This window comes from Coturnix japonica, chromosome 4 (genome assembly GCF_001577835.2).
Source record: "Coturnix japonica isolate 7356 chromosome 4, Coturnix japonica 2.1, whole genome shotgun sequence".
Lineage (NCBI taxonomy): Eukaryota > Metazoa > Chordata > Aves > Galliformes > Phasianidae > Coturnix > Coturnix japonica.
The window spans coordinates 29,140,539-29,164,887 of record NC_029519.1 but is presented as its reverse complement, the minus strand read 5'-3'; the positions used below and the strand labels follow the sequence as shown (position 1 = coordinate 29,164,887).

At 35.4% G+C, this 24,349-nt stretch overlaps 1 protein-coding gene across 1 annotated transcript in view; it reads left to right on the top strand.

Annotated features, from left to right (window-relative positions):
• LRBA (LPS responsive beige-like anchor protein) overlaps positions 1-24,349 on the top strand; it is a 346,581-nt gene that overhangs the window by 115,718 nt on the left and 206,514 nt on the right. Inside the window, exon 38 of the mRNA XM_015861117.2 lies at positions 23,773-23,939. Within this exon, the coding sequence (XP_015716603.1) occupies positions 23,773-23,939 (167 nt within the window). The remainder of the gene's footprint in view (positions 1-23,772; positions 23,940-24,349) is intronic.

Below are 24,349 nucleotides of genomic sequence, written 5' to 3'. Positions count from 1 at the left end.
GCAGGCGTGTTTCATTTATTACATCAAGGGTTTGGCGACAGTCCTGTGGAGATGAAAAGTGCATCTTTTTACTTCGTTCCCTAATAATCATTGGACTGGGACATACTTGACATCTTTTGCTCTGAATTTAGGCAGAAACTCCCTGAATGATAAACAGCTCAGTTTTTTCCTTCGGATGCAATCCGTACACAAAGGTGTATGAATATGTGGGAAATGTGTGGAATATAGGGCTCTATCATATAAATACAGGCTACCAATGAATACAGTACTTCAATGACAACTTCACTATTATAACCTTACTTCAGTGTTGGAAAACCTTTTTATAATCTCTAGAAGAAATTTACACTGTGCATCAAGTCAGCTTGATTTATTATTAATAAATCAAAATTATTATTAATTAATCAGAAGTTATTAATACAGCTCTGAGTTTTGCTGTAGTTTAACTATCTAGGACAATGTGATGGATCAAGCAAAATGTTCAGTTCTTCAGGCTGAACTTAAACAGGAACTGGCATTGAGTTTAGTCTTGTTACTGTGTTGCAAAAAAGTTAAGATCAAGCATAATTTCTGTAGATGTGTAAAAATCAAGATGTACAACTATATGATTCTTCCAAATGCTTCAGTAGTGGTGTCATGTGGAGTTATCATTATTAATATCTGTGGCAGACTTCACTCAACATTACGGTGATGTGTGGGTTGCTTTTGTGCATGTGTGTGTGTGTTAAGGGGGGGCTGTTAGTTACATTAATTAGAATTTGCAGGTATCATATCAATAGTCAAAAGTTTCTGCATGCCACGTTGTATCCATGGGCCGGTCTGGTTTTCATGCTAGTGTTCTCAGCTTCTTTTTAGCGCCGTGGTACGCTTTAGCCATGGTGGTCCTTTTAAAATAATGCTGAGGTGTACTTTCCTTACTTTCTATTGCATCTAGAAATAGGCTTGATTGAAGCCATTCCATCACTTAATGAGAACAGACCTATACTGTGTTGGGATGCAGACATGCCTTGTAATATGGTTGATAGGTATTGATATTGATGTCCTGATGTCATGAGTCTTAACACTCATGTCATTTTTTGTACTGTTAATATCTAAAGTGAGGAATTTCCCTGCTCTCAGAGTTGAAAAAAGTGAGCAGAAAAGATTAAATGGATCAACTATTTTTTGGGGGAAGCAGTGTGATTTTATAACATTTAGCCTTGAGGAAAAATATGTACTGATGTATTTCTTATTTCATTTTAAAACACTTTGGGATTGTGATAATTACTAGTTGGAAAGATGCAACCAGTTTAAAAATGCTTAGGATTAAAGTCGGTATATCAGATCAGAAGCAAGCTTTGCCACCTGTGCAGTGGGAGAAAAGAAATGAGTCTTGATGAGTGATGGACAACTAAGAAATGTGGTGAGAACCTGGTGTAGGAAACCTGCTTTGGCAGGGGGTTGGACTTGATGATCTCTGGAAGTCCCTTTCAACCCCTATGATTCTGTGAACTGTTGTCCATTTGTTCATTTTTACTTGCATTTCTGTTGTTTCGGATCACCTACGAAATACTCTCCAGTAACACTGAGTCAGCAGAAATCCAACTCCCAGATTTCTTTTTCAAGATCTGTAATGTTCTTGCTGCTATGTTGTTTTAATTATCCCTTTTCAAAAAGTTGTGACAAAGATGATTATATATATATATATATTTATATATATATATATATAAGATTTTTGATGAAATGTTACTCTTTCTATACTTAATCTTTGAAAATAGTTTTTCACCAATGTACATACTGCTAAAAAGCAATTATGTGAATAGAGCATAATTGTGAAGCAAGAGAAATTTTTCTTTGGTAAGATAGGTCTTATAAAGCTCTAATGAAGAAACGACCGGATTTTTAAGTTTGAATATCCGATTGCAACTGTACATGTTCTGTTTGAAAATTATCCAGTAATGTATTTATGCTGACTGGCAGTGGAGTGGCAAATAAACAACAAAGTTGATGATTTTTTGGTAGTGCTGAAACCTATTCTAAATTTCTCTGTCAAAACTGAAAGCTCATTTTTTGCTGTTCTCTGGGCTGTATTTAGCCAGTGGATTAAAATGAATGCAAGTATTTGCCACAACTTAAGTTTCATTTCAAATGCTGTTATGGTTTGAAACATAGCACAAATAAGTTGATTTTCACCTTGAAGACACATATTTAACTCATTTGTGAAAAGCTACTTTCAAGGATGAATCTGAGCCATTTTTAATCTTCGTGTTTTGGCACAAATTAGCCAATTCTGTGAATTACTTGATTTCATTTCACAAATCATAAAATCTTTTTGGTGCTGTTTATACATATATACATGTATATATGTGGTCTGCAGGCCACAAGTTAAACGTGGGTGATTTGTACACTTCCAAAAGTGTAGAATGACCAAAGCCACCTGAAGAGTCTCCAAAGAAAGAGTTTTTAGCATACTATTTGCATTTGAGCTATTACTTCAAATATAGAGGAAATTCTGAGTTCATAAGTGAGATAGATTTAGATTGAAGAAATCTGAATAGAAATCATTATATCTATCCCTATATCTTTTCAAGGCAGATCTTTCTCTTTGAGGAACTTAGTGTCTTGAATAGCAACAACATCTGCACATCCACTTCCATGTCTGAAGGGCATCTCTCATCTTTACTTGGATATTTTTCTCTTCCTTCTTTTTGGTGGGAGTTTGTCTCCATTTGCACTGCAGAATTCCTTTGCTTCTGAAGCCCTGCATTCTAGAAGCTCCTTCGCATGAGAAATGTTCATCTTCTGCGAAGCAGGATGTAATCTCCTGCCTTCTCTGCTGAGCTCTTTGTCCAGACTGCTGAGCTGTAAGCAAAGACAAGTCATTGTCTTGACTGCCTAGTGGTGCATTATTTGGTAGGAGATAATATGCATAGCTTAGTGAATTATGAGCAAGCCAATTTGATATGTCTTCTAAGCTAGCATTGCATAAAAGAAAGAAACTAGTATTTTGGAGCTGGCTGTGAGAGGATCTTCTTAAGCTGAATTCAGTCAAAAGGCAGTCTTATCTCCTTTTCTAATCTTCTCTTCACCTGCATTTTGGCTGTTACCTCTATAAGTAGGTCTCTGAATGTTGACATAGGGGACGGTCACAGAGGGAGCTGAGATACTTAAAATTTTACAGTGCTGTTAAATCTCAAACATGCCTGATGAAGCAATATTGCACATGTTTCTTTAAGGAGATGGCAGCAGGGTACACGTTTTTACAGTGATTGGAAAAATAGATGCATTTCTAATGTAAGTTATAGTCTTAAATATAGTCTTAGACTTAAAAACCTTAAATTTTGCACGGTGTCCCTGGGATTTAGATGCACAGGTTTCTTAGGTATTTTCTTACCTTGAGTTTTAGTAGAGCTGAAAATAGTGAAGAATAACCTATTTATGCTGGAATCTAACAACTTATTTCATGTTACCACCTAGCTTGCTTTCTATAAATGACCTTGAAAAATATGGTGATTTGCACTGTGTCTTAGATTATGCGTGCAGCCTGCTGCAGTTTGGTCTACAAGAATAATTGGATTTAGTGTGAGGAGGGGAGGGAATTTTTGCTCTCTAATTGACTTTATTTTATAATTTATGACAGGTGCGCCCATTGCCTTGGATATGCCTCCTGTCTTATAAATCTCTGCATGTATTGCTGTGTGAATATACATATTTATAGAATTTAAAATATGTAAACTGGCAACTGTTTTAGGCCTAGTGTGTTCAGGCATCTTTCTGCAAGAGATTTAATTTGCTGTTGTATGGTACTACTAAATTTTGACCAAGACCGGCAATACCACATCTCAGTGCTTGTGTTTGTTTGATGAGTATTCCTCCAGTAATGTTTTCCTCCTCCCCTTGAAGATTTACGTGAAGAAACTATTCCAAACCATTCATAGTGCAACAAACTGTATGTGTAGAAGAGCACTGGATTTTCTGAAAATGTTCCCAACCAGGCAAAGGTTCTTTGCTCTGAGTCTGTGAGGAGCAGTGACAACTTTGGTGATCTTTTCAGTAAAACTGAACTGATTTTGTAATTTACAAACTAACCTACCTCCTCAAAGTCTCTGTTTTCAAATATTGTCTGGCACTGTCCTCTTCACTGCTTAGTTTTACTTCAAATTTTCATTGTCTGTAGAAATATTATGTGTTAGTCTAATTGTTATTGGTCATTTCTGTTGATTAACTGAGAATTTCACATGACTTTACATTTGTTATAAATCATTCTAGGTGGCTAGCTTCTCTGCATGATTTCTCTTCAATAATTAAATCTAGCATTTCCAGCTGCTGTAAAATTTGTTGCCTTTTTCTGTTCAGTTATATTTTTTCATGCGGAAGAGTTACGCTTTTCCTCATAGTTTGAATTCTTATTCAGTATCAATTTATAGACTGTGGTTTAGCTGTAATAAACTGAATGTTTTACTTTATGGCTCATGCTGAGAAAAGAATCTCAGTGCACGTATTGCCTTGACAGAGGTAAGATGCCAGGCATGGGAAGTGCTCTGTTAGGGACTTGGTTGGAGCCATCTGGCTTTTTTTTCTTCTCCTTTCAGAAAACAACATGCAGTGTTTCAATTGATTGGTAATCTTGTGTGTCCTGCACCTTTTCCCCTTTGTTGTACTAAGAGTTAAATGTAAGATGATCAGAGGAAGTAATGAATTATTGCAAATCAGTTGTGGCAGAACAACTGATTCAATGTTTGAGAGATGCTTAAGGAATTATGAAAATATACTTGATATATTTATAAATTCTGTATATGGTAGATAGTTCTATGTGTAGCAAGTAGTTCCTCTGGCAAAGAAAGTTTTAATCCTTAACTGGGTCCCTATTCTTCATGAAATTTTCTCATGTTTTTAATAAAGGCTTTTTTGTTACAAAGCTCATGTATCAAATACCTTTTTTGCGACTCTTGCAACATCATTTTATATGAAGAGCTATTCAACACACTTAATGGCAGTGACCTGGTTCAATAGAAAAATAATATTGGAATGCTTTCAATTGGTATTCTGTCTACTAGGGTGCATTATCAGCAATGAATCTTTACACAACTTATGAAGATAATAGGCTACTTGGAGGCTTCCTGTAGTAATGTAACCAAAAGTTACCACGCTTGATTTTCAGAACCTTAAGGAATTACTGATGTATCCTTGCACAGAAATACAGCATTAAGGATTTCTTTCTAATTGGGCTTAACTCTATCTTAAACATATTTTTAAACAAGCACTACCCTTTGCACTGAACAATTGGTGGTGCATTATACCACCATCTGGTGTAGAAGGAAGACTAATTTTTACTTGAATTTTTGAACATATTTTTAAGGTAATATTAAAACTAGAAACTCTTCAACAGTGCTGAGCATGGAAGATTTTTTCTTTTATCACAGGATTAACCATTTTTGTGCTGCTGCAACATGTTGGCAAGTTCCAAACTGGAAAACTTAAATTTCTTCTATTCATGAGAATGGGAGTTTTTCTTTTTTTTCTTTTTTTTTTTTTTTTTTGTTTCAAAACACAATGTACTGAGAAATTCTTTTTGCACTTGAACATCATAACATGTTTCCTGTGCTCTGAGAACTGAGGATAAAGTATTGCTTGATTATAAAAGCAAGTGGTTTCTTTTACAGCATGTTTTAATAAGGGATGAGAAGAGAAAGAATGAAAGTTTGCACTATTATGCTGACATATCTTTTTTGTTTTACCCCACATTTAAATCAGGATATGATGCAATATGTCTTAGTAGTATCAAAGATATTTTTGTTTCTGAAGCAGCTTGAAACGGAAACATATTTTAGAACTGCTCTATTTGCAAGAAATGATGTTGCTTCCTTTACAGTTTTTTGGATATTTTTGGCAAATAGTGCAAACTCTGTGAGACGTGAAGAGTCTGTGAAGAGACATTAAATTAAGCTGAGTTGTGTTATTTTACTGCTTAGTGAATGTTAAAAATGTAGAAGGTACGTATTTATTCAGCTTAGCAAGAATGAACATCTGCGGTTAATTCTTTTTAGCACTTTACAAGCATTTCAGTTTTTATAGGAATTGTTTGTTTTGCTTAACATTTTAAAAGAATAGTTAAATAGTAGAAATGGGTTGATAGAAATTATTTAACTAATTGAATATTTCTAATTCAGCTGTGGCATCTGTTAAAAAAGAAAGAATGAAACCATAGAATCGCAAGGTAGGAAAGGACCTACAAGGCCATCTATTCTGCTTTTTTTCTGGCTTTTGAGGTTTAGGTTAGAGATCAGGAGGAAGTTTTTCACACAGAGGGTGGTGATGCACTGGAACAGGTTGCCCAAGGGGGTTGTGGATGCCCCATCTCTGGAGGCATTCAAGGCCAGGCTGGATGTGACTCTGGGAAGCCTGGTCTGGTGGTTGGTGGCCCTGCAACATGGCAGGGGGGTTGAAACTGGATGATCATGTGGTCCTTTTCAACTCAGGCCATTCTATGATTCCTTTTGAACTTATCTTTTGCTGCAGCTGTGCATTTTAACTGTTGCTTTTCTTTTCCTTTTCTAAAAAACTTTTATTCTGAGATATTTAATTAAAAGTCTGACAGGTCTCTTTAAAGTAATTGCCTTGCTAGATAGATACCACACAAAATCCAGAGTAACCACTGTCACATGCCTTAAAGACTTGTGAACATAAACAATGTCTAAGCAGTATTTTATTAGAAATGGTTTCCATTTGTTGTTTTTGTTTTTTAATTACAAATTTTAAAAGTCAATTTCAAACTTTTTATTTAAATTTTTTGAACGAAGGTAATTCTCAGAGTAAAATTATACTTTGTAAGAAAGGGGTAAAATTTAATCTATATTGTGTAACATTTCTTCCTCAGCAGTGGCGTAGTAAGTTACTTCGGGAGGTAGTGTTTGGAAAACAAGCACACAATTATGTATGACTGTTCTCTTACTAACCTGTGCAGGTTTTGCACACATATGTTCCACTTATCACAGATCATTCTTTGTGAAGTCTGACTTGTTATGGGAATTGCTCAAATAGCCAACATCTTATTAGCACATTTTAGAATCAAAGATTGTGTCAGTTTTCTGGAGTAGGAAACAGTTTGGCAACAAGCTTTGAATGGTGCTTAGGGCACTGAAAATCGAAAGTCATTTATGATGTTAATACAGTCCATTTGGAAATTCTATGCCTTTTTTTATTAATCTGCGTTAATAATTTTCCTCTTCTACTTCACAGATGAATTGTGTCTTTACACTGTAGAGTATCTGTAGTGGGCTGGGCTGAAAGTCCATCAGACTCAATATCTTGTTTCTAACAGTGTTGAATAGTGGATACTTAGTGTTAAGAACAGTGCAATTGTCTAAGAATGTTACCTCAGTTCTACCAAATGGCAGGAGTCACATTTTAGACAACTATCTGCATGGATTTCATGTATTGTTCTTTCTCAATGTCACTATATTAGCATTTTTTATGTTTGGTTCTTGTTCTCACTACCCAGAATTATTTAGAACTGTCAGGAAAATTTGGCACCTCTTTCACTCTCCAGACATTTCTAAATATGATTAATGACGCAGTGGGATTCAACTGGTGATTTCCCTGCTCTTTGAAAACTGTTCTTTTTTTTTTGTTATTTGTTTGTTTCCTATGTTTTAGTAAGGTGTTTGTTTGTTTTTAATCCACATAAGGGTGTTCCTTCTACTTTACCTTGACTTTCTTTAAATATCTTCTTGGCATTCAAGCAGTATACTTTATGAATTGGATCTTTCTTGTTGGCATCCCCTGTGACTCATTCAAGGAAATCTAATGAAGCGTGACTCCCCTTTACACAAAAGCCATGATGACTCTTGGCAACGTGTTTATTTTATTGTTTGCCTTTTTAAACACATCCACCGATTTGTCTTTTATAGATTTCAGAGTTACTATCTTGTAGTTCCCTGCTGTCCTCTGGAATCCATTTGGCACATTTAATTTTTCTGGCACTGAGGCAATGTGAAGAAGGAAGCTGTAGCTAATGGCTCGGCTGCTTTCACACCCATGTTCTTCTGCATTGTGTGTGTGAATACTGCCTAGCAAGTGACAGTTGGTCACTTGCTGATTGTCTGATGTAATTCCTGTACTAGCAGATCTTTGTGGTGGCCTTGTGTTCCAAGAGCTCCTTTTATTCTTTGATCATCTATTAGCTCTACAGATACCTTAGCAGGCTTACTGTTTTATTTGAGAAATAATTCATTACTGCCTTTCGTGCCTTTACACAAGCATTCCTCTAACTCTTTTGGCCTGCTTCTTTCTCTTTTTAAGCCTAACATGCTGTAGTTTGACATATATTTCTATTTTCCTTGTTTGAACAGACTTCGTGAAGACTAACATTTTCTTACAGCCTTACTTTCTCTGCAGTTTAATTATTCCAGCGCTTTTGGTCTCCTAAAAAGCTTTTTGTTTTGAGGCATACATTTCCTTTGAAGTACGTAATATCATATCTTTTTATACAGGCTTTTGTGCTGTCTAAAAAAACATTTTCGATGTTTGTCTGTATCCTTTTATGCTCATGATATGAAGCTAAACTGGCTAGCTTCAAATTAGATGTTTCCATCAGGAATGTTGTTGTTCTCATCCATTCATGAAAAATAAATCAGTAGTGTTTACCTTATTTATTATTCATGTACAGACATTATGGAAGCTCAAGCCAGGCGGTGATTCTAAAATGCTCATACCTAAGCAATACAAATGTATATAGAGTATACATTTCTGGCATTAACGAAGCAGATATCCTGTTGTGCTTGATTGTAGAATTTCTTCTAAAACATCTGTCCAAAGGTAACCTGCATTACTTACATACATTCTAAACAGCAGCATTAGGTTTTGTTCAGCTTTCCAGAAGAAACACAGGTGCCAGTATATATTTCTCCTGTATGCTTTATCAGAGATTGGTTTCATCTAAACAGAAATAAATTATGTTAAAACAATTTTGATGCTGGTGCTGACAAGGTCACAAAGAAATCTTGAGGATCATAATACCTGTGAGTGTTTTTACTTGCTATTCCTGTTGGTAGATTGGACTTGTGCACTCTGCTCTACTGTAAAGTTCTTTAAATTTCCTGTTATGTGTTCAGCATATTTTTCTTTGTTGTTATCTTTTGACTTCAGCAGTCTTTTTGTTCTTCAGCTGCTCTTATTTATACTTATGTATTGTTTATCACATCTTAGTTTTGCTAGTCCGAACGAATTTTATTCTTTGAAGTTTGTCTAAAATGATGTGTGCATACTGTAGTAGTTCTGCTCCGTGTCTGTTCTTGGAAGAATATTCTGCTGGAACATGTGCAAGAATAAATGCGCTCAATTGAGCCTGTTATCCTATCTCAAACAGTTGATACTTAAGGAGGAGTTTATTAAAAGTGCAAAACATAGGAGCATTTTTCCTGAATACACTTTCACACTTGAGCCGTTCAGCAGCTTCTGATTCTTGCTGTGCCAGTAATAACAGCCTTGTGCTCTGTACCCTTTAAGGGATAATTTCCCTATTTGTACAATAAATTCATGTAGACTTCGTTGTGGCAACATACTGTAGCAAAGAAGTTCACTGAATTACCTGCAAATCTTACTGTCCTCCTAGTTTCTTACTTTTGTTACAAAATGCCTTTTCCTTTGTAGGGACAATAGCTGATGTGGAGGCAGACAACCAATATTTCTGTTCACTCTGCTGTTGTTGTTTACAGAATAAAGCTATTTGCAAAGAGCTGAGGACTTCACGCAGCCCCATCACTTACACATTTATTGTTGGAGTAAAATAGTTGGAAAGATGACTCCAACTGTATACTACAAGTGTTAATGGCATGTCACTGGCTTCAGGGATGAAGTTCAAGAATTTCTTTGCTTTATCATATATACTCATATATATGATGATACATAATATATATATCCTTATAAAACACATAAACCTGTAATGCTATCTGCACAGACCATCCATCTCTCTTCAATGTTGTCTGAGTAATACAACCTGCTGCTGGAACTAGTGTGTACCAGTTGTGGCATACAGATTCAGCAGACCTGTGGTATTCTGAATTGATAGTTTTTTTCCAATTCAACAGGATTGCTTGCCCCAAAAGTTTACCAGCCCCTTGGGAAACTTTCATGTACTACCACTTCAGCATGCACTTGCCCTCTCTTTGGCTTGTTGGTTCTCAGTGACTCTCTCCATCCAATCTATAATTACATGTAGAACTTATTCACACAAATTTGCCTATGTATCACATGATGAACAGAATTCTCCAAAGTCATCTTTTTCTTCTCAACCTTTAAAAACTTAGCGTTACATTGTTATTTCATCTATGCCAGTGATTCTAAAATGTTTTTCAGTTCTTTTGTATTGTCTGGTAGAAGACCCAAAATGATACACAGCATTTCATATTTTTTTGCACTTTCTGGTGTTTTTATAAAACTGTCTCATGATACTGAAATCTTATTATTGCTATAAAGGAGGAGTGAAGATAAAGATGAACTCAGAGCCCATCATTTTATATCTAAAATCAGGTACTCTCCTAGATTTCTTTTACATACGCTGAAGCTTCTGTACTGTTTCGTTTACTGGGATGACTTGGTCTTCCAGGAGCCCACTCCACTTTCTCACAGCTTTTTCATGATTTTACAAATCTGAATAAATTATTATCAGCAACAACCTCTTTTTCACTTCATTATTCACTCATTCTTAAGGGTTCTTTTTTTTTTTTCTTTTTTTTTTTAACGTTTATGTTATGCAACCTGAAACCAGCAGCAACTGATAAGAACTGTACAACTAATATTAAAATTTGACTAGAACCTTATTCTTAATTTCTGTTCTCTCCACCTCTTTTGACAACTAACTGTTCTGACTCTTGCTATTTATCCTTCTTCTCTCTGCTTTATGTTTTGCTTTTTCTTGTGATGTTGATCAAGATTTTATCTTCCTTAAGTTTTAATGATGTGTTAACTGAATATAGTTTGCTCACATCATTGAAGAGTTTGCACTTACTGATGTTTTTAAGAGCTTACTGAAATAGATTTTTTGAGTATACTTTTGTTGCTGTTATTCAGAAAGTTAAGGTGAAAATTTGAATGTTCAAACCCTCATGGGGGTGGGGGACAGAAAGGCAAATACAGCATTTCTAGTTATATTCCTTCAGGAAACTGAAAGTACTGTGACATTCTGTGTCATTCTTTGTTTCTGCTAAAACAGAATGGTGAATCAAACAATTTGTAATAGCACTGAGCTCCATATAAAATATTTCCAAACAGTCCTTATAATTCCGGAATTACTGAGAGCATTTGTGCCTTTAGATTCTTCCATCAAGGCACAGGGAAGTGAATTATTGAAAAGATAAAAATAAATTTGTTTGCTTTCTGTCAGAGTTCATATCCACAGCCAACCTTGATAGAGGACCGGAATGATTTAGACAAGTTTGCTTTGGAGATTCATAACATATGCTTGCTGGACAGAATTGAGTTATCTCTGCTCTGGAGAGTAAGTTATTGTAGCAGGAGCTGACAGAGATGAAGATAACTGAGGGAAATTCAATTACCTTTTAGTGTTTTCCTTCTAATAGGATTCTTAATGTGAAAAAGATCCTTAGATGATGCGCCTGTGTTGCTTTGTGAAATCTGCTTTGATACCTGCATCCAGAATAAAGTGAACTCTTCTTTTCAGGCCTTCATTAAGGATGAAATATGCATCTGCTTGCTAAATGGGTGTTAACTTTTCATCCAATATATTGCCATTTATAGCCTTGAAATATTTGACAGTGTTCTGGCAGTAGCTTTGGATATTCTCCTAAATACAATTTCACTTGCTTTTATAGTTTTTATGTGAGAATCTTGTTTATAGCGAGAATGACAATGGATTTAAAAAAGAAAATGTTGAATATTTTTCCTTCTATTTTAGTTCAGTTTAATTTCTACGTCTGAAGTTCTTTCCTTTGTGTGGCAAAAGCACTTGAACTACAAATACTGTGCATGATTGACTTGAGTTCATGTTGTTGGGCTAAATTTAACCAACTTGACTGAATTTTACGTGACACCTTTGAAGTTCTGAAATTGCCAGTGTAGTTTGCTGTGTATAGGTACCAGGATGTTAATGTAAAAATGTCCTTTTTTTTTTCTAATGACTGATGTTTAAAATGAAAATATAGAAGAAAATTTGTGAAGTCATCTCACTGTGTAGTTGTTTGTTTGAAAATTCACTGTATACGTGTTTGCGTACCTGCAGCATGCTTTTTTTTTTTTTTAACTGACTTTTAAGCTGAATATTAGTTGTGTGTGCATCCTCCTACATACATATTTTAATATTCTGCACCCTAACGGCTTTGGAATAATATTCCTTTTTATCTGATGGATTCAGTCCAACTGCTTACATGCTGGTATTGCAATAAAGCAAAGAGAGAGTAAGCGTGTTCATGTAGATGTGCAATCCCAAAGCCTCATTAGAATGTACGTAAAAGACATACCATACCTGACCTGTTGAAGTTACTGACTACTTATGTTGATCTATATAAGATATTGATACACTTGTTAGCTTGTTTTTAAACAACTGGTAGTATGTTTGGTCTCATCTTGGCAATTGAAACACTCTCCTCATTTTACATGATAAAGTTTGATTGATACGGGTTTACTTTTTTATATGTGCGAAGCTGGCCTCTCAATTTTGGTGGCAACATGGGAGGTAAGATCACATGTAGAATTCAAAGGCATTTAAGAAAAATGTTTTCAATGTTACTTTTATTTCTTAATCACATGGATTATTTCCTCTTCTGATTATTTGAATATTATTGAAGACAAAGTGGCATAGTTTCTCCAGAATTCATATGTCTTTAATAAAATCCTCAATCCTTCATTTAGAATACACCATTCTAAACACAATTACTTTGCTGAAATAATTCTGAGTGATGATTGTGAAGAGAAAGTACTTGTTCAAGGGATTTTACAAATAAATTGTGACAAGGCTTTTTTCCTGTAAAACATGGTGCTTTATGTCCACTGGGGAGACATGTATGGTGCAAAAATTGTTAAGTTCTGGTGGATGGTACTGCTGTTAGTGATTTATAACAGTAGTAGTAGTTTCTGAGTAGACCTAAACAGCTTTCCAGGAAAGGAAACAGCACCATGCTGATCAGAATTCTTGATAGTAAATGGAAGATCATTTCATGTTGCAGAGCAGCTAGATTATGAAAAGAAAGCTCTGTCAGTTAAGTCAGGTTTCAGGTGATGGTTTTGTTGAGGAAGATGCCAAGTGACTTGCAGAGACCTCTGGATTTCACTGTTAGTGTGAAGTCTTACTGTAAGTGCCAGGGTCAATCCTTAAAGAGTCATACTGTTTGGAATGACAAATTGTTGCTGTTCTGTTTCATAGAAGGTACAAGTTGCGTTTCCTAATGACTTCCTCACATCCACTTCTCCTTCCCACCTTTTTTCCTGCTCAGAGGTGATGCAGCTTCTCCTTGAGAACTGTGTGGAAATTTGGGTTCCACAATATAAGACAGACATAAAACTGTTTCAGTAGCTCTCCTTTGGCTGCTCTCTAAGGTAATGAAGGTCTGATGAGTGAGAAGTGGCTGAGATCCCTTTGTTTGTTCAGCCAAGGGGAGAGATGGCTGAGGAGAGGCCTTAATGGCAACCAACAGCACCTCACAGGGAGCAGAGGAGCAGCACTGATCTCTGGTGACAATGACAGGACCTGAGGAAACAAGCATTGAGATATGTAGTGTTGGGTGTCAGGAAAAGATTCTTCACCAGAGGATGGTCAGACGCTAGAGTAGGCACACCAGGGCAGTGGGTGGTCATTGCACTAAACTGCTGGAGTTCAAGGAATGTTTTTGGAATGCTCTCAGATGAAGGTTTTGAATTTTGGGTGGTCTGTTTAGAGCCAGGAGTTGGACTCGATGATCCTTGTGGATCCCTTCCAACTCAGGATGGTCAATGATTTTATAATAGATTCTTGCAATGTTCCCACTTCTTCCATCCTTTCTCATGTTTGTTCTTTGGAGAAACATGAGATTTCAGTCTTGTAATAGCGTCCTGAGTTATGTGATGCCCATACAACAATTTTAGTTTATATCTTTAGTAGGGCTACTAATTCTTGCCTGAGATTGCCTTTTCAGAAAGGTAACGGATGAAATAAATAAAATACTCAATTATTGCATGGGCTATTATGTTAAAATGAGTGCATGGCAATTATGAAACCAGTTATGTCATAATTTTGGATAAGAAGTTTGTAATACACTGTCAGAGTTCCACAAGCTTCAACAGGTTCCCATGTGGGGTTAAGTTTGCACCCACTGTAGTAAACTCAGCTGTCCAGGCAAAACCTCATGAGTTGCCCTATCTTTCTCACCCCGTGAGGTGCAGTCTGTGGGGCAGCCTTTCTCCACTACCACCAGTGGGACAAAGCCATTCCTTGCCTGTGGTTTCTCTGGGAGAATCTTACATATGCCACTCACAGGCAAGTTACCCTGTCATTAGTCCTGAACACATCAGGTGTTTATGGAACAGAAAGCTGGATATTCTGACCTTAAAATATATTGTTCCTTTTTTTTTTTTTTCTGCATTACCTTCTAGGAACCTCAAATATTTAATTTTTAATTTTAGTTTTTGATAGTCTTAAAGGCAGTGTCACCAATCTGACATTGAATCAACACTGTTTTGCAAAGAAATTTCGTATCATAGAGGAGAAAGGAATATTTCTTTAACAATTTTTAAATGGCAGTTGTTTGAAGCTACTCAGAAATTTGGACTTTTAAAAGCAGAGCTAGATTATTGGCTAGTGTATAACAAACTTCACAAGTACAAAAAATGCTTTTATTACGGATTTTTATGGCTCTTTTATTTGTCCAATAACTGTCTTTTGTGTTAGTTCTACATGTAATATTTTATATAATTTTAGTAGCTTGTTTTCTTTGAGTTCATGCTTTGTGTAAGCTAGTGATTTTGATTAGTCAACATATGTTTTTTCGTTACCCATAATGTTAACGAGCAAACTGTAACTCACATCAAATTCCAGATTCTTGTTTTAAAATCCTTGGTAATTATGTGGGTTTTTTTTTGTTTGTTTTTTTGTTTTTTTATTCTGTGTGGTGGTTGTTCTTGCTTGAAGCATGTTATCTTTGAACGTTGTTATTTTATGCTGATTTGAAGTCAATTAGTGAAATCGATTTAAGTAGGATTTGCATAGTCATGCTGCATAGTCTGTATTATGCCATTTCACCAACATCTAAAGGGTTCAGCTGTATGTAACAAATGCTGATAATCATTATCTGGGGCCAGTATTAAAATGCCTTCATATTGTTTATGAGTAGAAAGGGAGAAGGCAAAAAACTTCATGCTAAACCGAAACAAAGCCGGAATTAAAATAAGACAATAACATTAGAGCCTTGGAGTAGGAGATTTTACAAGTTCTTTTATTTATACTGAAATGAGAAATACAGGAAAAACTCACAAAATGGATCTGCTGTGTTCTTCCTATGTAACTGAATATATTTATGGGGTATTAATGTTACATTTTTTTTAAACACTGAAAGCACAAAGGATGTTTCCAGTAGAAACTGGGAGGTGTTAATTAGTACTTGATTTCTTATTATCAGGTAGCATCTGTGTTAGTTACAATACTGATTCTTGCATTGTCGTGGTATTCTCATTTAAGCCAAGTGATCACAAAAATTTAAATGCTAAAGCAGTTATTATGGAGCATTTTTAGCCCTTGTCCCAAATTTCTCAGTCTAAGAATCTAAAGTTGTATGAATGGATTTTAAGTCAAACTCCTCTATATTAAACAGAATCCACTGCCTTCTTATGTTCTGAATAGTCAGAATATCTTCAGCACTATCTTTTTATGGATAATAAAAATCATACGTTAGTTTTAAATGAGAAATTATATTACCCTTCTCTAATGATTTTTAGAGCCAACTATGTCAGCTTTTGAAAAGTGGTAGAACTTTTTATGAATGTTAGTTAGAAAGCAAACCTATCTCATTCTCCTCTGAAAGTCCAAAATGATGTTATATAAGTGCATAAGTGTAAATCATGCACACACACACAAACCCAACAACCAGTGTTTGAACTCATATACAAGTTGAAATGAAGTACAAAAATAGACTGCTGAAAAAAAGAACAGCAGAGAAAAATATAATTATTTGCTTTTCATAGTTGAATGCTGTAGGAATCTGACAGGAGGCTTTAAGTTAAGGCAGAGGTTAAGCTGGAGCTGAAATTGTGACCGTTTAACATGTTTCCAAGGTAAATGGCTGGGAATATTCTAAAGAGCAGCTGCTATAAAAGGGCCATCTTTAATCATCCTTCTCATTTGCTTCTGGATTTCTTTTAATCTTTACCATTTCATCATCTTAATCAAAATATTCTGCTTTTAAAATACTTGATTGCTGAAAGGATATATTTCTGAATGGTGTTAGTTTACTGCAGTGCTTGGAGTGAAGGTGAGGAGAAACTATATAGCAGTTTAAGTGGCTCAGGATAATTATTCTCTAGTGTGAGCAAGAGGTCCTGAACTGTCAGAAATAAAGTCTGCTAAATTAGCTCTTGGGGTGAGCATGTTAGAAGGTAGTGGGGGACAGATGGGTTACCTCTTGGGTCATGAGTTCATGTGCACGTCTGAATGTTTCATAGTTGAGGTCTCTAAAAAAAATATGACGCAGAACACTTTTAAAGCTCCTGTGGTTGATACCTATCCTGTAGAATGATAGATAATCTGCCATGATTACTGTCCTGGTGTATACTGTGATTTTATTGTGTTCTAATGGTGTTTCTTCCTTTATTTTTTCTTAAAGCCTTAGATATGTACTAAGCTACTATTCATAATGTAATATTTTTGAAACATTCCTTTGATTCTTTTATCAGAAACAACAGATTCTGTCATCAGAACAAATAGGTAGAAAGACAAGCTACAAATGTTTAGCAAAGTTGACATTTTAAGGAGTCCAGTTAGGTTTGAAGGTAACTTGGTATGGAAAGTACTGAGGGTTTACTAGAGATGTATTTGTTATTGACATGCAAGTAGACACAGCAAGATAGGAAACTATTATGCCTCATATCTTGTTGTCTGAAATTTGTTGAGTCCTACATAGGGATGCATGGTCTTGTCAGGTAAAAGTTGAAACAGCTAACATAAGCCATAAGTATTTAACTATAGTAGTATTTAATATAACTGTGTCTTTGATAGCTGTGGAAACTAAGTAATCATATCACACACAGATTTTTACTTTGTTATAGACAGAGGGTGACGCTGTGCTTAGAGATCAAAATAGGACAAAGTATTCTGTAGTGAGCTTCCAGATGGTATTTTAGCTTATTACTTGCTACTTGCATTGTTCTGGCTGATATTTTTTCTGTTCTTTGTAATGTCAGAGGTTGACTTTGCTTAAGTTTTAGAATAATTTCTTCTCTCTTGTGCCAGGTTTTAGTGCTGCAATTTGTAGAAGAGTTATGCTAGTAGAGGGCTGTTTGGAAATCAGAATCCTTGAGTAGTAAATACTTGGCTGCTGGGGCCAAAATAACGGGACTACTTTGTTCCTGACTTTAAGATATCGAAGGTCTTCACTGTGCCTCAGTAGAACAATGCAATTGGAGAGAAAGTAGTCACAATTAAGGATTTTTTTTTTCTGTGCTTTAGTTTGAACACAAAGAAAAGCCAGGAAGTGTTGAAAGTATGTTTGGCACATTTTCTTAAGCCAGTGTCAACTACACCTTTAGAAGTCTGTGTCAACCTTCTGGCACTTTTAAATAGCTCACGTGTCTTCATCTGATGGTTGCAGGCAAATGCTTTGCAGTTGGAAGATGACCCAAGGGGTCTCAAGTACTACCCAATAGTAGCATCTTGGCCTATTTTTAAAATAAGTGCAATATGAAGAGTGTACATATGTAAACTGGATTTGCAGACAACAGAGAGTGGACTGTGTCTGTTTTACTGTGTGCTTTGAGACTTGCATGCAAAGCATCTATACATATGTATTATAAGGATGGCTTCCTGGGTTAAAAAAGAACATTTGTCTTGGTATGTTACTTATGAGAATGGTTAGCAGTGATGCAGAGAGAATTAGAATGCTAAAGTAATGTAGGATATATTGAAAATCCAGTTTTTGCCAAGAAGTAAGATCTCTTGCTCATTTCTGTAAAGTTTTGTCTTTGATTTAACGGTGTCACTGTAGAACAAAGAATGTTCTCAATTGAACATAAAAATTAAAAAAGAAAGAAAAAAAGGAAAATGCATATGTTACAAATCCATCTTGCAGAATAAAACTGATGTTATGTCTCTTTGCTCTTCATTTATTGTCAGTTGAGTTCTTGTTAGTTTGGTTCATTTACCTACTCTATTAAATAGGGTTCAATTTAAGATGCAATTTTGATAAAATTGCTGTTGCCTAGTGTTTGGTTGGGTTTACTAAGGCTTAATAGTGTGAGACTTAAAGGTAGAAAATAAAGCTGTTGACTCAGAGCAGATTAAAACCAGATGTCTCTTGAGATCCTTGTCTTTCTCTCTAATCACTAACCTAAATTAACTGACTGTGGTAGGTTTTTTTTTCTTCTGGTCATGACCATAGTATTACCAGGTTTTTTAGTGTGATTTAAGCCAACTGTATTTTTTTCCATCTTGCAATTTTTAAATGCTTGTTTATATTTTTTTTTCTTCAGGAATGTTTGGCATGTTGATTTTTTCTTCCCCCCCCCCCCAGGAATGTCTACAAAAACACATTTTATATATATATATAAATGTTGTTGTTGTTTTCTCTGTATTTATATTGGAAGCAATTGATTTAGATTCAGATTCTTTTTTATCTTCAAATCAGATAAGAGACTGGAAAAGTGGATAAATAAGGTTTGGAAAACTATAGGTTTGCTGAGATGAGAAGCCATTGCATTGTCTTCAGTCCATTAAAACAAGAAGAAATAGAAGAGATACTTTGATAAGTGTTCTGCTGGTGTTAACCTTGATGGCTATTATCGGGGGGATGATGCTATATCTATTTCATTGGCTTAAGCTTTTTTCATGCTGAGAGAAATCAATACTTTGAGTCGTTGGATGACAGAGGCATCACTTCAGAATTGACGGTGGCTGTCAGATGTTGTCATTGGTTGACTTTTGTTCGCTGTTGAGGTTTTAAGCTTTCATTTTTCTAAGTCTTATTCAGGAGTCTTTGTAAGATTTCCCAAGGTAGCATTTTTAGTCCAGACTTTAAACTTCAGGTCAGAGGTCAAGTGCAAAGATCTTTGGAAGCGGAGGATTGAGAAGCTCCTTCATTTACTAAAATATCCTTATTTGTAGGGAATTTGCATTAGTGGCAAGAGTATGCGTTATCTTGTGGATGACTTTTCCTCTTAAGGGATACCCTCTGAGACAGGTTGTTCACAGAGCAAGTTGATTTCAGCCAAATTAGACAAAGGAACTGACATCTCTCAGTGTTTAGTGATCTGAATTTTTAAGTACAATACTGATTTTAAACAACTTACACTATTAAAATAGAACATAGTATGTAGAAATTGTCACATAATTTTGCGACTGCAGTGTTGTGTATGCAAACATTACCATGCAAAGGAAATCCTTTATTTTTGGATTTGACATCTTTATAAAGATCAAAGATAAAACTGTTCTGAATGCTCCAGAAATGGTCACTGCTTCAGTGAAATACAGACTGGCAGCATAAACTAATTCACTTTGTCCTTATTTTGTAATATTCTGCATACAGAATGTATTTTATTTTTGTATCTGTAACTCGTCTTTTGGATGACCTTGTGCTCCCTTAGAATTATTGTTCCTCAAAAATAAGCCTTCACCTAATAGCCTTTAGTCTGTTCTCTGAAGAGAATAGGAAAGAGGAAAAAACATGTTTTTCTAATGGCACATAAGACAAGGTTCATGTTCAATCCTGGATGAACGAGTACAAAACTTCTCTCTGCTCCATACTGTGTCAAATAATTCTGTCTAATAACTTCCACTGTACCTTTAGCAGCCCATTTTTTATTTTTATTTTTTATTTTTTATTTTTTATTTTTTTTATTTTTTATTTTTTATTTTTTATTTTTTATTTTTTATTTTTTATTTTTTATTTTTTATTTTTTATTTTTTATTTTTTATTTTTATTGATGGATAACTGATGGAGGGGATATATGAGATACATTTTTCTTTCAGCATTTTTTATTTCATTCTGAGTGTGACTTAGCAGTTTTCCTCATAACCAAGGTAGTGTTGCCATAGAAGTAGTGGAAGGGTGGTCTGTTAATTCATGTGCATGCAACCGTGTATCTAATTGTAAAAGCATATTGAAGCTTGACAAGATGCATATTGCCAGTTCAAGAGATCAAATAATAACAAATAATTTAAACTGTAAAAGTAAGTGTTTTAGTAATGCACAAATGAAATCAACCTGAATGTTTATTTTAATTAAATTGTTAAATTGTTAGGATTTGGTGGTTTTGTATGCCAGGTGGTAGCTAATAGGATGAAGCTGGAAGCATCTGGAAAATGAAAAGTGCAGCAGAGAAACAGGGAGATTTTGTAGTGACTTCTGAACAGTCCAGTGTGACTGGTCATCCTGTAAGACCTAGACAGGTTCGAGCAGTGGGCTCTTCTGAACCTCATGAGGTTCAACAAATCCAGCCACAAGATCCTGCACCTGGACCACTGGTACAGGCTGGGAAATGAAAGTATTAAGCTCTGCCCTGCAAAAAACCCGTGGAGGTACTAGTGAATGGCAAGCTGGACATGAACCAATAATGTGCCTTCAGAGCCCATATGGCCAACTGCACCCTGGGCTGCATCAAAAGAAGCATGGCCAGCAGGTCGAGGGAGGTAATCCTGCCCCTCTATTCCGCGCTGGTGAGACCTCACCAGGGGTACTGCGTACAGGTGTGGAGCTGCCAGTACAGGAGAGATGTGGACCTGTTGGAGCATATCCAGAGGATGCCACCTCTTAAATGGAGGTATTTATGGTCGTGCTGGGCTGGGTTCTGAGCACCCTGATCTAGCTGTAGGTGTCCCTGTTCAATGCAGGGGAGTTGGAGTAGATGGCCTTTAAATGTCCCTTCCAACTCAAATGATTCTATGTATTTTTTTAAATTTGTTTTGTATGTTTGGCGTATATAGGGAGTAGGAACGACTGAACAACTGAGAAGTCACTCAGTGTAATCAAAGAGATCTATTGAAGGATACCAGGGAAAGGATAATTCTGCAAATTAGGTTATGTGAGTAGCAAAATAAAGAAGATGATTTGATACTGTGAAGAATAGGTCAGCAACAGCCATTGAACTTGGAGTGAGGATGGAGGTTCTAGAACTCACTTCAGATTAATTTTTCTTTGCCAGTAAAATGTTGGGTTTCTTTCTATAGTTCCTAAAATTGTTGTAACCTGATAAACCGTGTTCTCGCAAAACTGAGGTCTTAACATTGGTAACTGTGAATGCCAGATAACTGGGGTGGCCTCTTTCTGATGTTGTTTGTTGAGTCCGTCCTGGATTGATGTGATAGTTCTATGGGATTGCTGTGTATTGGGATTCTTTCTGTTCTAGTGGGTAGTAATGATTTTTTATTTATATTAAATAATGAATTTGCTGAAAAATGGATTCCTATACATTTCAGTTTTGTATCAGACTGATTCTGTTTTCAAGACAGTTGTCAGGACAACAAAATACCGTTTTCTCTTCTTCTGAATGTCACACCTACACTCTGAAAATTTTTGGTGTTTAATGAGCGATGTGTTCAAGATCACACTGTAAAGAGACTTTTTTAATAGAGAGGTACAAGTTCATTATACCTTTTACAAAACATTCTAGTTTGATTTCCATTTTATCATGTTTTAAGGTCAAATGTGACTTTAATGTTCCATAAAGAGACAGAGATTGATAATGGGGAAAGAATAACCCTCTAATGTGATTTATATCTATGGATTTTATGTCAGATATGAAAAGTTGCTGTTCAAATTGTAAAGGAGGATCCATTAAAGAGCACTTTAAAACATTTTACTACTTAGCTTACCTTATATGCTTGTTTTTAGAATTCTGCGCTTTCAAGCAGCTTTAAAAATAACAGCTAATGAAACATTTACAAAGTACTCAAAAGTACACAGAATCATCACGGGTGCAAAATAGATATTGATGTATTGGAAAAGACAGCTGTATTTATAAAGAGCTAGAAAAATATTGTATGGTGTTGGTTATGATTTAGCCATCTTATATTTTTACAAAGAGAGTGGCAGAGTGCTTCGTGTGTGAGTACAAAAGCAGGTTTTTGATATCTCATTGACTTGGAAAGCCAGCTGCATATTCTTGTCTTTCTGGATGCCTGTTCATCAGGTGAGCATTGTTCTAAGGTGTGGGAAAAATTAGGAGGAAATGCTTAAATACATGAGAATTGTTAAGAGGTTTTTAAAATGTAAACGCATTCATCTGTTGTTACTTTCTTTTATTAATCCAATGTCTATGGAAATCTACACAGTTCCAAATTTTATTTGCGTGTTTTCCACTTTTCTTCCTTTCTCTTTCCATCACTTTATATTACTGGAGTATTTTTTTGTATGTAATGTGTGTATGTATATGTAAATATACGTACACACAAAAGTCACAGCCTTCCTATTTTCTTCTTTGCAACAGTTTAATAGTTGTTAGATTTATGAAGAGAATAGCATTGCTACTGTTTTAAACATAAAAAAATGTTACGATATTGTGCTGTTATCTAAGCTCTAAGCAATAATTACAGTAGTCTGCATCAGCTGTGCTTCACAAAGAAAAAGCAATTTTTTTGTTCTTAGGCAGACATTTGTGTCCATTCTACTAAATAGATCATAGAGTAATCCAATCATTGACAAAGGCTGAAATGCTTTGCCTGGCATATGTGATGTGTGGAACTGCCAGAAAACTGAAATTAGAAACAGGGAGCACTGAAGTAGGGAAAAGCTTTTGTTGTTTCCTTATCAATATTTGAATTTGTTTTGTGTCTTCATGTACGTTGATTTGATGAGAGGGGGATCTGAATGTGGTGCCCTTTATTTTGAGTTCTGTGTGAACAGAAACATTTTCAGATGATCAACAAAAAACAGAATGAAAGGAAAACACTGTAATAGAGAATCTTTGTAGTTTCAATTTTTGTTTGCTTGCGCCTTGCAGTTCTTATTTGTTAGGTTTAGGCTTTGAATCCCTTTGAATATAGAATATATTTATACAACAGGTGTAGTACAGAAAAATAATAAAGAAGATTTGCTTTCCCATACTGATCTGATAGTATGCTGAATGTAAGGAAGCCATCTGTTGAAGACAATTCAGTCTTCATATGCATTTAGTCTCCTGCCTAACCGAAGATACACAGATTTTATCTGTAGTATTTACAGCTGCCCATTTATATTATTAATAGCCAATGGTTGGCTTCTGAGATCTAATGGACAGTCATAGAAATGGAGTAGATGGCTAGCTGGCATTCCTTGTTCTGAAACTTTCATCTTTGTTTTATAATACTATTCACTTTGCTGTGAAATAAGTGATTGTGCCTATACATTTTATTATACAGTCAGAACACTGACACGCTGAAGTTTTTCAAATCTTAAATGTTCCTGGCAAGCTGTTAAAGAATTCGTGACAAACCAAGATCCTCTGCTTGGCTCAATGAACAGATTTAACCTGGGCAGCTGCTCAATGCCTCAATTCTCAAACCCGTAAAATGGGGTTAATTCCTATTTCTCAAGGGTTTTGTAAAAGTGATCAATTATGATGTGCTTAAAGTTCCTAAAGATGCCATGATTACAGTGCAAAGTAGTAAAGTCTTTCTTTTCTTTTTAGTCACTATGTGCCCAGTACTCTGCTGACAAACGTGAAGAAGAAAAAATGTGCCATCATTTGATAACGGCAGCTAAGTACCGAGACCAAGTGACTGCAACTCAGTTAATACAGAAAATTGTCAACATTCTTACAGACAAGCATGGAGCATGGGGAAGCTCTGCGCCAAGGTAAATAATTTCTTATTTAATAATATTTTGAGAATTAGAATACACGAAACTATACTCAGGTGATTTGAATTAATGTCCTATTGACTAATTTAAAGGCAAATAAAGTTTTGTCTTCTTTTTATACGAAAGTGATAGAAGGTAAAATTAATCTGTCTGTAGTGAAAGTGGATGTTGGAGATATAGTTTTGTTATAGCAGTAAAAAAAAAGTACTTCTCTTCTATCTTTAAACTTTGCTATGAAGATGTGATAGAACTGATTTTGAATGTCCAGTTCTATTTTTACCATTTTTAAGTAGTCAGTATTTTTTCTCAGAACTACCTTTCCTCATGGTGCGATATGGAGTTCGAGATTAAGCCACAAATTGCTATTTATTTTCTAAACAAGCAAAAATCATTAAAGAAATGATCAT